This window comes from Rhineura floridana, chromosome 18, assembly GCF_030035675.1.
Source record: "Rhineura floridana isolate rRhiFlo1 chromosome 18, rRhiFlo1.hap2, whole genome shotgun sequence".
Classification (NCBI taxonomy): Eukaryota; Metazoa; Chordata; class Lepidosauria; order Squamata; family Rhineuridae; genus Rhineura; species Rhineura floridana.
In genome coordinates, this window is record NC_084497.1 from 2,350,495 (window position 1) to 2,363,908 (window position 13,414).

Here is a 13,414-nt window from a genome sequence, read left to right on the forward strand (position 1 = left end):
TCAAATTTGTACCTTCCAAAATGATATGAGAGCCGAATCTCAGCCACCCTTTGAAATTCACATCCCTCTTTTGCAATGCAGTTCTCTAACCAAGCAATGTTTTAAAAAATGCATATATTAGGGGTGGGGTGCATGCATAAGAATGAACCACATTAGCAAAAATGACATACAAAAATGCAGCCTATTAGGAGAAATTGCTTGCAAAAATGTGTACATCTGTCAAAACTGCATACAAAAAATTATTTATTAGGAGAGAGTCGCTGAAGAACCAGCAACTATACTGAGCTGGTGGGAGCAATCTTCTTAGTCAGTACCAGTCAGCTTTCTATGTCCCTATTTAAATTAGACTTAATTCAGAACAATAAGGAGGACCTACTTTATGTTTAGGGGAATAGCTGCAGTTTTGGAGCAGAGTCCCTACTGTGCATGCAAAGGTCCCGGGTGCAATCCCCAGGTAGGCCTGGGAGAGACCCCCGGTAGGGACAAAAAACATGCCAAGGCAGCGAAAGTGCTCCCTCCTGTGGCGGCAACTTTTAAAACGCTTTGGGGGGCTAAAAAACGTGCCAGGGTCCAAATTCCACCTCTCAGACTGCCTACCTCGCAGGGTCGGTGAGGGTAAAATGCGGGACACACACACTTGTACTCCGCTCGAATCTACCTGGCCAAGCAGTAAATAAATGTCATAAAATTAATGAGTCCCTCCAAGCTTCTGGCCTAATAAACGCTGGTGTTTCAGGTGCCACACGAATCCTGTTGCCGCTCAACCGCCTCTGGCCCGGGCTTGAAGGGCAGGCCACTCTCAGATCCCCTCCGTTTAGCAATCTGCAGCCCCGGATTGGCAGTGTGTGCGTGTGGGGGAACCAGGCTGAATTGGCGGGGGAGGCGAATGATAGTCCTGCATTGCCCCCCATATTAGAGTGGCTTACAAGTACAACAAGCCAACAAGGTCCTCTGAGCCCAGCCTTGTCAGATTGGCGCAAGCGCACCGGAAGCGGCGAACATGACCAGCAACAGCCTTCTCATCTTATCTCTATGGGTATTCCCAGTCGCTTTAGGAGCGTCGCTTTCGCTGACGATGGAGCGGGGCTTGCTGGGAGTTGCAGTCTTCGTCCGGTGGGGCGCTCGGAGCTGTAGTCCTCCCGCCCTCTTTCGTCATGGCGCCCGGCGCATGCAACACCGTCCAATGAGCGGACAGGGAGGGGAAAAGGGAGCCGGTGCTTTTGTCAACAAGACCACACTTCCGTGTTCCTCTTAGGAGCAGATTCTCGCTGTTTAGCAATCTGTGAGAGAGGATTGGGGGTCGAGGGGGAGCGGGACTGAATTGTTGCGGAGGGGAGGGGAGGGAGGGTGACCCGCATTGTAGTCCTGCGTCGTCTGCCAGATTACAGCTCGCAGGAGGGGAATGTGGGTGGCTCACAAGAACCCAGCAAGATCGCCTTGTCGAAGTGGCGCAAGCGCACCGGAAGTGTCGCGCCCCAGCCTCCTGCTCTCTGTCCCTCCACCTCGTGGCGCACGGCGCATGCGCTCCTGCGGGGGCGGCGAGGATGGCGGCGGGCAACGGGGATTTCGAGTCGGGGTCGCGGCTGGACCCCGCAGCGCTCATGGAACAAGTCAAAGTACAGGTCGCCGTGGCCATTCCACAGACGGAGCCACCACTGAGTAGGTCCCCTCCTTTGTCACGCAGCCCTCCAACCTCCCTCAAAAGGGGAACTTGGAGAAGATTGGGCTGTTCAACGATAAACCCAGCTAAAGCCAGCAAATCTTGGATATTCTTGCATGAGGACGATGTCCCTGTGATTTCCTTTCTTTCCTTCTCATAGCACTTGGTAGAATATCTACCCTGATCCCGCAATCAGTTTTGTTCCACCCCATTCTAAAGCTCCCACGTTGCCCACGAAGGCATCTTTCCGAGTCGCCGGTTTGTGTAACACGTTCTGTGCATGTGTGTGCTTTGCTCGCCCTCCTCCTCCTCCTCACTCGTTTGCTTGTTTGTTTTTGCGTTCCAGGATCCCGAAAGTGGATCACGAGACCTCAGGGGAATACCATTGCATCTTTGACACAGTGCCCCCTTTGAAAGGGACCGTGTACGTGAAAGGTGAGTTGCCTTCACAAAACTGCTGCCGTTTTTCTGCCAAAGGGCTTGTTTTTACTGCTAGTACTACTTTTATGATGATGATGATGATGATGATTGCGTGGCCACTTCGCTGGCGATTGAACTGCTGCTGGCCTCTCACCTTCGGGTCCGCATTGAGATGAAACGCATCGCCTCCCCCTTACTCTTTTAGCCGTGATGGAGGTGTGCCAAAGGGTTGTATCTGACATTAGCCCTGCTCAGAGTAGACCCTGTGAGGAAAGCTTGCCACACTTGGGGCTTTTTAGGTTAGAGAGAGGCTAGAAAGAGGTGACGTGATAGAAGTGTATAAAATGATGCATGGCGTGGGGGGAAAATGGATAAGAGTTCCCCCCCCCGCCTGTTGGAAGAGAAAGACAGCGCAGTTAAGCTCTGCGATTCGCTCCCACGGGAGGCAGCAACGGCCACCAACTTGGCCGGCTTTCAAACAGGACTAGACCCATTCATGGAGGGGGAGGAGGCTGTCAACAGCTACGAGCCGTCACGATTACGCTCTGCCTCCATGGTGAGGGGAAGTCTTCCTCGGAATCCCAATTGCTGGAAACTGCAGGAAGGGGAGAGTTGCTCCTGCGCTCACATCCTGCTTCGGGGCTCCCCTTTGGGGCATCTGGTTGGCCGCTGTGAGAACGGGGCGCTGGACGAGGTGGGCCCCCTTTGCCCCGATCCAGCCCCAGGGCTAGTTTTTGTTCCAGGTAGTGGACATGACTACTTAGAAACTTAAGGGGAAAATAAGTCGTAAAGGCAGTGCTTGCCCTCAGGGTTACGATCGACAAGACATAAAGGAACTCATAAGGAAAAAGGGAGAGAAGGAAGGGGGAGGGAAGCCAGCTCGTGCACTGGTGCTGAAAAGTTACCAAGTCCTTCTGATGACAAGCTTGGGATGGTATCAGAACGGCCCCTGAGGCTGAAGGAGAACGGCAGGAGCTCAGCGGGTAGAGCCCCTGTTTTGAGTGCAGAAAGTTGCAGGTTCAATCCACAGCGGCTTGGAATTTCCCCCTGCTCTGAAACCCTAGAGAAGCCGCTGCCGGTCAGGATAGACAATCCTGGGCTAGATGGCTGAGTGGTCAAGCTCGGTGTAAGGCAACGTCCTATGTTCCTGCGGTCTTGCAAATAAGTCTGCGGAAGTTAGCCCTCAGAGGTTTTGCATCTGCTAGTGACCTCTGTAGCCTGAAGAAGAAGAAGAAGGAAAAAGAACCAAGGGGGTGAAGGAGGCAGAGACCAATTTACAGACCTCCCTGGTCCCCTGCTGGAAAACCTTTGCTTGCCATAGGCGAGTAGATAGTTTGCAAACAACCAGCTCTCCTTGGCCTTTGCTGCTCCCCGGGCCCACCTCGCTTCTCTTCTCCCCTTTTTCAGTCAAGCCGCACGTGGTCGCCTACAAGAAGTCAGAGCACGGGAACGAGGGGGACATGGGGCTGCTGACGTGCAAGAGCACTTCCTACCCTGCTGTCACCCACTGGCGTTGGTTCAAGGTGGAGGGCGAGGCCTTCCAGGTGAGTCTCTTGCTGAAGCAACCATCCTTCTGCGCCCCCGTGCCCCTCTCCTGGCAAAATGGTTCTGTGCAGCGGGAATGGTGCTGACAGCATGCACACGCGCGCGCTCGCCGCTTCTGTTCTGCTGCCTCAGTCTCCTAGGGCCCTCTGGATGTTGCTGGACTCTGACTCATTGGCTGTGCTGAAACACCCGGGCGGGGGGGAGGCACAGGTTTCGAGATACATCCCAGCATTTTGAGTTTTTCTGCTCTCTTGCATGTGGTGGCGATGCTGGGGTTTCAAATGGACCAGCTATGCAGCCGTGGGCAAGCTGCAGAGTCCCAAGGAGCCCAGTTGCCCCCCAGCTGGCAGTTGCGGACAAGGAAGCGGCTGGCTTGTGCAGCTGTGGCAAGCTGAGCCAGCTGGGGAGGACTAGCCTCAGAGTGAGGCAATGGTAAACCTCTTCTGAACGCCGATGACCACGAAATCCTTATTCATAGGGTCGCCATAAGTCAGGATCGACTTGAAGGCAGTCCATCATCATTTTCCATCATAGCAGGTCTAAGAGATGTTACCACCTTAAGCTAAGTGGCCCCCCGTTCAGTAATAGCATTATTAAAATAGAATTATTAAGACCCCCATCAAGGAAGAGGCTCAAAAGGGCATCTAAGGCTTTGACAAGGAAATCGCCTCATTAGTGGGAAAATCAGGCGGTCTTTAACCCCTTGATAAACTCTACAATTGAGAAACACGCGAGAGACCACTTCACGCTCTTAGAGGTTGCAAAGGCAGCGCCGATCCTTGAGAGGAACTTCGGCAAATCCACCGTCTAGGATCGTCCGAGGCAAAATGTTAAACGTGCACAGGAAGCAGCACTTCTGGACCTGGGTATTGTTAGAGAATTTCAATAGGGCATATGTTTGTTAGAGGCAGACCAAGTCAGGCCCGGCAACTGTGGTGAACAGGACCCATTTGCTTACGCATGCAAGTCTTGCACATTTATATCTTTTATTCACTGTTTCATCATAAATTAGATTTGAGTTGCTTGCTCGTTCGCTTGTCCCCTCGTTCCCTCCGGCTGCCAGGCTTTTGCTGAAATATAAGGCTGAGCTTACACTGGATTGTGGTTTTTGAAGGACCTTGCATTGCTGGCCCCTCAATCCAAAACACAGCCCTGTCCGACAAATCTCGCCTTTTCTTTCTCTCTCTCTCCTTTCCCCACCTTCCCCCAGCTCATCGTCAATGGCTCCGAGGAACGGTTCTTCATTCAATCTGAAGGCAACAAGACAGAACTGCGGATTGTCTCCCTAAACCTTCAGAAGGACCCGGGCGCAACGGCACCAACGACCTGGGCGAAGGGAGCGCTCTGGTGGGCCTGCGGGTGCGCAGCCGCCTGGCAGCCCTGTGGCCGTTCCTGGGGATCGTGGCCGAAGTGCTAGTCCTCGTCACAATTATCTTCATCTATGAGAAGAGGAGGCAGCCCAACCAGGTCCCTGATGGTAAGTCGCCCAGGGAGCGAGCGGGACGACGGGCCTTGCGTTTGGAGAGAGGAAGAATCCTTAAAAACAGGGAAAGTGAGTCGGGGTGCCATCAGGAGTACGGACCTCCTTCCAGAGTTCAGTGCGGCTGCAACCAAGAGCCCTGGATCTTTTGCAGCTGCTTCCTTTTGGCTAGCTAACCTGCCGTTATCGTGCCTCTCTTGGCCGCTTTTCTCAGCAGTTGTCTGGGATGACATAGGTAGGCAAAGGAAGGAGCGTGGAGAGAGGAAACGGGCCGCCAACATTCTGTTCCTTGAGGTTTCGGCCCATTCCCCTTTCTCTTTCCAAGGTCTCGTGAAACAGACAGACTAGTGGCTGATCAAAACAATGGGCCAGAGATGTTTATTTTTGCAGCTACTATGGAAGTGTCCATCGTACCTGTTTAACAACTCTGCCCATCATAAAATGAAGCGTTTACCCGTACAGCTCTGGTGCACTTCCCTTCACTCCTTCCCCTCCCCTCTCCTCACTGTGCATTTGCTGCAAGCGTGACCTTTTTTAACTGCCTGTTAAACTCCACAGTCCTTTGCACTTGAGGTCTAAGGGTAGATCCAGCCGTTAATTCTTTTAAAAACAGGACCTCTACGTTCTGCATCTTCGCAAGTACTTTGTAGCCATCTCTGGGGACTAAGGCTGCTGAAGAGTCTGCCTCAAGAAGCCTGCAATGCGGACTTCCGGGAAGGGTGACTTCGCTTGTGCCTGCTTTTGGGACGGGCTCCCGCCTCAAAAGAAGCTTATTCAGATATAAATCAGTCAGAACATTTTTTTTTTTGACTGATGAAATTTCTCCCGGGCAGGGAGAAACGTAGAGATCAACCTCAAAGCCTGTTTTTGTTGGGAGGACTGGATTTCATTAATTTATGAGATAAGGTCCAGCCAACAATGCCGGACGGACTTTCTAACAAGCTCTATCTGCTTAAGCGATACGTTTATCTTTTCTTGAAAGAGAGAACGGACTAACAGGCAAGCACCCTTCTTTCTATTATTTTTTTTACTTGGTTTAAATTGTTGCAGCAAAAGGAGATTTGTCAGATTGATCGGCTTTGGACAACTTCTGGGTGAGATATAGCTCTTCTCTGTTATTCACGAAATTAACAGCTTATCTCTGTTTCTGTCGCAAAAAGCTGTCCTGGAAGTGCATTCTAAAGATAATAAACAGAAGAGGGATTTCTATTCCTGATTTCTATTCCGAGGAATATTATATTGTCTGGGACTATTCTCTTTTTGGTCTATTTTATTTTGACGAATCTGCTTCTTCACGACGTCACTAACTGTTTTGATGCTGGGAACTAAATTTATTTTGCATTCTTGGACATAGAGAGATAAGGCAGGTTGCTCTGTTTATACTGTGATGTCATCAAGCCTGGAATATTAACCCAATTGTTGCTGAAATAAGAAGTGGTTCTTCTTTATTTTTGTTTTGCTTTGTTTTCGTGGTTTTAAAAATGGCAATCAAGAAAGTGGCTGAGAATCTGGAAGTAATTATGTTTCAGAAAATAATGGATGAGATTGAGATAACGAAACAAACCCTGCGACAGGGTAGTAAGGAGCTGAAAATTGAACTGAGCAAAATGACGCAGGAGTTTAAAGAAATAGGGGACCCTGTGAGAGAGGAGAATGAGATCAGAGATGAGAAAAGAAAAAATAAAGGGAAGATACAAGCCCTGGAGATTGGAACAAATGTGGAATTGGAAAAAGATCTGGAGTTTATGGATTTTAGAAATAAAATCTACTGTTTGGAATTTAACGTTATCTCTGAAGAAATTAATGAAGATATTAGAGATAAAGTTATCAATGGCTTGGATAATCTTCTGGACTGGAATGATGTGATGGAGCTTGATATAGAGAAAATCTATGGAATTAACTGCAGTCATGTGACAATGGAAAAATTCTTAAGAGATGAGCCAGTGCATTTTCTAAAAAAGAAGAACACAGATATGAATTTACAACAATGTTTCAGCAACTTATTCAGAATGGATGGCAAGAAAATATTTGGGATAGAGGAAATTCCCATCAGACTCTTATTATATGACTATGGCTACAACAGCAAGATTATTATGGAATACTGATAATGGAAGATTGGACACTGAAATTACTGGACTTAACAGGACTATTGAAGATGGAAGATGGAACTAATAGGGATAATGGAATAATGGCTATTGAAATTATTGGACCTAACAGATTCTGATGAGATGGATTAATCGAAATGTTTATTTGGACTATGGTTATGACAATAAGATTATTATAATTATTAACGAGATGGATTAATTGACATGTTTATTTGGAGAAAAATTGATAGATATATTTCTTAAAGAATTGAAACCTCTCTTTGACTTTTTGTGGAAAGAATAAAGTAATGTTTATGAGATTTGATGATTAATTAAGATAACTACTGGAGGAAAGTGATTTTATAATATGATTTAAGAGACAGGATTGTTATATATTGTAGACCTATAACTGATTTGATATGTGACAAATGGGAAGTCAACATTTTATTTTTTTTTGTTTAATCATTTTTGTTTTGTTTTGTTTTTTGTCTTTGAATGTTTTATGATTTTGTTTTCTATGTTTTATGAAAATTTGAATAAAAATTATTGTAAAAAAAAAAAAAAGAAGCCTGCAATGCAGGGGATGGTTGCTGGGCCCCCCAACTCTCACCAGCTCCAGCATGGGCGCGGTGGTTGAGCATGATGGGAGCTATAGACCAGTGGCGGCGGCAGCAGCAGGACTTGGAGGCCACAGGCTGCCCCCACCAATGCTTTTAAAATACAGACTTGTTTTCAGGCATTTCGCCGCCCCCCCTCCAGTGCTGAAAGCAGGGTGGGAGGCCAAGTGTCTGATCACGGGGGGATTAAGATGGTGAAGCCCCCAATGGGTAGGAAGGTTTGTGTGTGATTTTAAGAAAAGAACAAACCTTGGATTTATGGTGTGGCATCCTTGCTGCAATTATCTTTGTGCTGATCCTTCCTTCTGCCGCATGTTTCCTGCTTGTGGTACGTGGAAGAGCTCCAGCTGTCCCTGTCCGTCCATCCCCCGGCATCATTGGCGGTGGTCTTGCCTGCCGCACATGCGTGTGTGTTCTGCCAGCCATCTGGCGGGCACGAGGTTGGCGAAGGCTTGTGTTCAAGGTGGCCTTGAGGTAGGGGAGAGATGGGAAGGCGTGCAAAACTCGTGTCCTAACACTCTCTTCCCTTTTTTTCTCCCCCTCGCTTCCATCTACCCACAGATGACGATGGAGGTTCCGCCCCACTGTGAGTACCCAGACGATCCTGTCTTTTCTTCCTGCCGAATCATTTGTGCCTCTTGTGGGTGGGAAATGATGTAAACGGTGTCAAACGGGCAGAAACAATCTCACCACTCGAGCGGCCTGAAGGCTCTCCAAGGGGGCTGCGTAATTCCTTACAAAAGCCCCGAGTTATTTTGGCTATATTCTCTCTCCCTCTCTCTCTCTCTGTCAATTTATTTATTTTTAAATGCTTAGTGATGTTGCAAGTGGGCCTGAGTTCCAGAGGAGCCATCCCTCTTCCTTCATCAGCCTGCAGCTGCAAGGCTGACCTAGCCGTTGGTATTTCTGGTGGTGGTGTTGCACCGCCCCTCTGGAAGAACATCAGAAGAGCCTGGCTGCTGCATCAGGCCAAAGGGCCCGTTGCCGCAGCGGCCACCCCAGCCCTAAATGCAACAGCACTCTCCCCACTTTCAACTGGGCTTCAGATCCAACAGTGGATGTAGAACTAGAAGCCGCCGGTGGCCGCCTCTTTTTCCGTGAATGTCTCTCATCCCTTTTAAAGCTCATCCAAGTTGGTGGCCAACTCTGCCTCTTGTGGGAGCAAATTCCATATTTTTAACTCTGTCCTGTGTGTAAGGAAATCTGTCCTGTTGCCTGTCCTGAATCGTCCAACATTCGGCTGGGCCCAAGTTCTAGCAGTATGACCGGGTGTGTGTGGGAGAGAACTTGCATTGATCAACTTGGGGGTGGCTGTTTCTGCTTGGAGCACCAACACCTCTTTTGGGTTCGTCCAGGGCTTGTTTTTATTTTTTTTTGACAAGATTTCTACTGAGTCTCACGTGTGTGCCCTTGCTCCTGTTTCCCCTTCCAGGAAAAGCAATGCCACAAATTATCAGGACAAGAACGTGCGCCAGAGGAACGCAAATTAAGCAGAGGACAAGGTGAGGGTACAGTCTGGGCTGGTGGGGGGGGGGAGATCAGTGGACTCTCCCAGACATGCCTGCGCTTTCAGAGTCACTTCCAGAACCAAAAGCAATCCCCCCTCTCCCATTCTGGCGTAGAAAATTACTCCAGCGGTCAACTGAGTAGAAGCCTTTGCAGAGTGCTGTAGTTGATTTCGGCCCCAGGAGACCTGGATTTGAGTCTCCACTCGGCCATCACACACACACACCAGTCCCTGGGTGACTTTGGGCCAGTCACCATCTCCCGGCCCAGCCTACCTCGCAGGGTTGTTGTGGGGTGATGCTGCTTTGCTCCTCACAAGTGTGCCACCCTGAGAAGGGCGAGATAGAAATGTGGTTGGTCACTCCCATGGGCTAATGGATGGTGGTCAGGCACAGACGATAACACAGTCAATGCTTCATACATTCTTAGTGTTTTTCCCTGGGGTTGCTGTAGTCCTGTGGAGGAGCTTGCTTACGCCCATTTTACAGATGGGGGCACTGACTTGGGCGATGCTGTTGTGGATTGAGCTGTGCTTGTGTAAGATGGGGAGAGGCGTAATGCCTATGAGTAGGCATCTATAGTTAATTTGAGCTTGATAGGCTAAGCCATAGTCATGGAATATCCTTTGAGGGCAGAGGAGGCCAAGGTGGAATTTCGGGAAATGGGTGGGGTGGAGGGTATTCATCCCTTAACACAGCTAAATACCAGCAACTATATTAAACTAGGCATCTGCTCTTAACGATGACATGTCTTCACATTCCCTTTGCCCTCAATACAGACATAAGCACAGTTAGGGCTAACCATGGCTTATGTTGCCCTAACCCTGGCTAACATCCCAATTGTGCCACAGAGGGTGTATTTCAGGGGAAACACCAGCAGGACCCGTTTGTCAGCTTGCAGACTGGGAATCCAGAGGGCTGGGAGGAGAGACTTGCCTAACCATGGTTTGTCCAGCGCAACCTTGGTTTACAAACTCTTCAAACCAGGGCTTCTCGTACTAGTTTTCGAGGGAATCCTTCACTGTGGTTTTGGCTTTTCTGACGTAAAAATTATGGGTTATTTTCCTTAAGCATGGTTACGTTCTGCCTGTATTTTCCCAATGTGAAGGCAGTCTGTTCCAGAGTGGCATGCTGTGGTGAGCAAGGCCTAATTGTGCGCCTTCCCTCCCTTTCTTTCAGGTGACATGACAGCTAAGCAGATCGCTTCGGTGTCCCTTCCACCCGTACTATGTGGTAGCACCAAGAATATTCTAGCGCATCGTCGCAAAGATCAATTCACTTCACTTTTTAAGAGAAACTTAAAATCGTAGAGTAAAAGATTTCTTCTTTTTTTAAAAAAGGAACAAAACCCAGTCTTTTTTTACCCATAAGTTTTAACACTCCCCCTATGGTTTCGTGTGGTTTTATTTCTGGTCCTTTTTGCCACAATTCTCACTGTTGAGCCTCGGGTGTTGGGGAGGGAACTTAGGAAAAGAAAATCCATGCGACGGAAGGCGTGTTTGAAGGGACAGCTAAGGTCCACCTTCCTCTCTTGGCCTCCCTGCCACCCCCGAGTCAGTGGCTTCTTTCTCTAGCTGCAAACCACAGGAGGAGCTGCCGAAAAGTGGTCCCATTTCAACGGAGCAGTAGAGTGAGGCTTGTCTCCCAACCTTTTTTTTAAGAATGACCCTCAAGTTTGGGAAGGACACCATGCCCGGTGGTCAGCAACTCGTTTGGCCAGGATAAGACGGAGGGAGCGAAAGGCAAAGGGAGAAAGCTTTGTATCTTCTGTCACAAAAAATCTCTTTTGACCCCTTGCAGCTTTCTCCTGTGACCCCTTTCCACCCTACAAAAAAGTACGTACATATAATTGTGCCACGGAGAGGCTCAGAAGTGAGCAGCAATTTCCTCTCCCTGTTCCCTCAAAGCTTGAAGCCAGAGCTGGGCTGGGGGGGTTGCTGACGCATTTAATTTCCAGCTGTGCAGTGCTCTGTCCTTTTCATCTCTTGCTGCTGGTGGTGGCACTGTTGTGGGGCTGGCAGATAGTGGGGGGTGTTAAATGGCTTCTTCCACTTGCCCAGGGGTCTGCAGCGGCTAGGACCAGGACACCCCCAAGTACCTGGGCCATTCTCATTCAGTGGCTCTCCAGAGCCTGAAAGGAGAAGAGATTCACGGGGCGGCCCCCTTTGTGCGGATACTGTTGGAAATAGTTTTGCTTGTTTCAAAACGAGCTCCAAATAAAGCAGACTCACTTTTTTCCCCCTCTGTCTGGCCTCTTCCCCTGCTGTGGAGTTTATACATTTCTCTGGTCCAGAAATTTCTCCAAAGCTCTTTCCCAACTGCTTGGTTAGGAACACCGAACGCTCCCTGACACCAGCTGCCTCAGATAACCTAGCTCCGTAGTGTCTATGCTCACTGTCAACTGCTCCCCAGGGTTTTAGGCAGGGGATCTGAATCTTCCCCCCCCCTCAAAGATTAACATTCCAGTCCTCACGGTCCTGGTGCTGATTTAAATTGAGTCGGACCACTTGGTCTAGCCAGCTGCATATTGTTTACTCTCGCTGGCAGCGGCACCCCAGGATTTCAGGCGAGGAGTCTCTCCTGAAGTGGCCCTTGGGGATTGATGCCTTCTGCATGCAAAGCAGGTGTTCTGCGCACTGGGCTACACAGGTGAAGTGGCATGCGGGGCCTGCCCCACAAATCTTTACAATCTACCTTGAAAAGGGCAAGACTAGGCCGAGAGGTTAACCAAGAGCAGAGGAGGAAGAGAGAGGAAACGGTGGAGGTGACTAGAGAAGTACTCGGTCAAGGGAAAAGGCGGCCATTCTTGGTATAGAGGGGAACAAGGCGTGGGTCGGAGCTAGGGCTAAGGAGGGAACCTATGAAAAAAACAAAATGAATTGAAGCAGCTGGGGAGAATGGGAGCTTTGAGGACTAGAACCTTGATGTTTAATGTGAAGTGATGTGTGGGAAGCCAGCCTAGGTTTACACTTACTGTAGCAGAGGGGGGAAACCCACAGAGAGTAGCTGTGGGTCCCAAGTGTGGCGTGAGATGAAGCCAAGAGGGGAGAGGTGCAAACTGGGGGGGGGTTGCCATCTCACCAGCACACGAGACAAGCAGGTGGAAGTCTCCATGTTGATGGAGTGGATAATAATTCACTGCCTTCATGGTGCTGTTCTGTAGAGGCAGAGTCTGCAAGGGGACCGACCTGAGGATTCCACCTCTGGGTCTTGGGAGTTTTCTTTCCACACATGCACCCTTAAAAAAAATAGTTGCAGATGGAAGCTGAGAAATACTGAGCAGAGTTTCCTGGGCTGCTTATCTTGACTGCCAAAAATAAAAATGCGGTGTTCGCTTTTAAAACATTCATGGAGCCTGATCAAATGACCCAACTGCGTAACCTTCAAAGCTTCCCTCTGACACGAGATTTTGGCAGTGAGGCCTTATCTCCGAAGAGGACACGCCTGCCTGTTTGGGAGTTCTTTGTTGTTACCCAAATAGGACACTGATCACAGCCTGTTCTCGTGTGTGGATGGAAAAAGGGAAACGAGGGGATTGATAAAAAGGGAAATTGAAAGGCCAAAATCCAGAAGGTGTACTCACTGCAAAGCGCCTGGCAGCTGTTTGAACCTAACAATATCAGAAGCTCAACTGGCGTGTTCGCTGCAGATCAGGAAGGGTGCCACCAGGGCAAGGGGATGCCAGCAGGGTTAAGTAGCGGAATCAAAGATGCTCTTGGAGACAAGAAGGCTTCTTTTAAAAAATGGAAGTCTTGTCCAAGTTAGAAGAATAAAAAGGAATGCAAACGCCGGCAAAATAACTGCAAGAAGACAGAGAAGGATGCTAACATAAGAACTTGAGCACATTGCTAAAAACATGAAAGACCAACAATAAATTCTTTAAATACATTAAAAGCAGGAGATCATCTAGGGAGGTGGTCGGACCCTTGACCCACATTGAAGTCAAAGGTATGCTAAAGAGAAGCGAGTTGCTGGTGGAAAAGGGGTTTCAGGATCCGAGTGGACTGTGGAACTTAGGAAACTCCTTTCTCCTGAGCCAGACCCCTTCGTCCATCTAGCTCAGTGTTGCCTGCACTGACTGGCAGCAGCGCACCCCAAGGTTT

General features: G+C 49.0%; 1 protein-coding gene across 1 annotated transcript in view; it reads left to right on the forward strand.

Annotated features, from left to right (window-relative positions):
* Positions 1–11,555, forward strand: part of LOC133372951 (basigin-like) — a gene marked incomplete at its 5' end in the record, with an annotated part of 80,424 nt that extends 68,869 nt beyond the window's left edge. The window contains 7 exon segments of the mRNA XM_061602214.1: positions 2,007–2,095; positions 3,488–3,624; positions 4,836–4,932; positions 4,935–5,102; positions 8,368–8,392; positions 9,239–9,308; positions 10,491–11,555. Of these exon segments, the coding sequence (XP_061458198.1) occupies positions 2,007–2,095; positions 3,488–3,624; positions 4,836–4,932; positions 4,935–5,102; positions 8,368–8,392; positions 9,239–9,296 (574 nt within the window).
* Between the last annotated feature and the right edge of the window lie 1,859 nt (positions 11,556–13,414).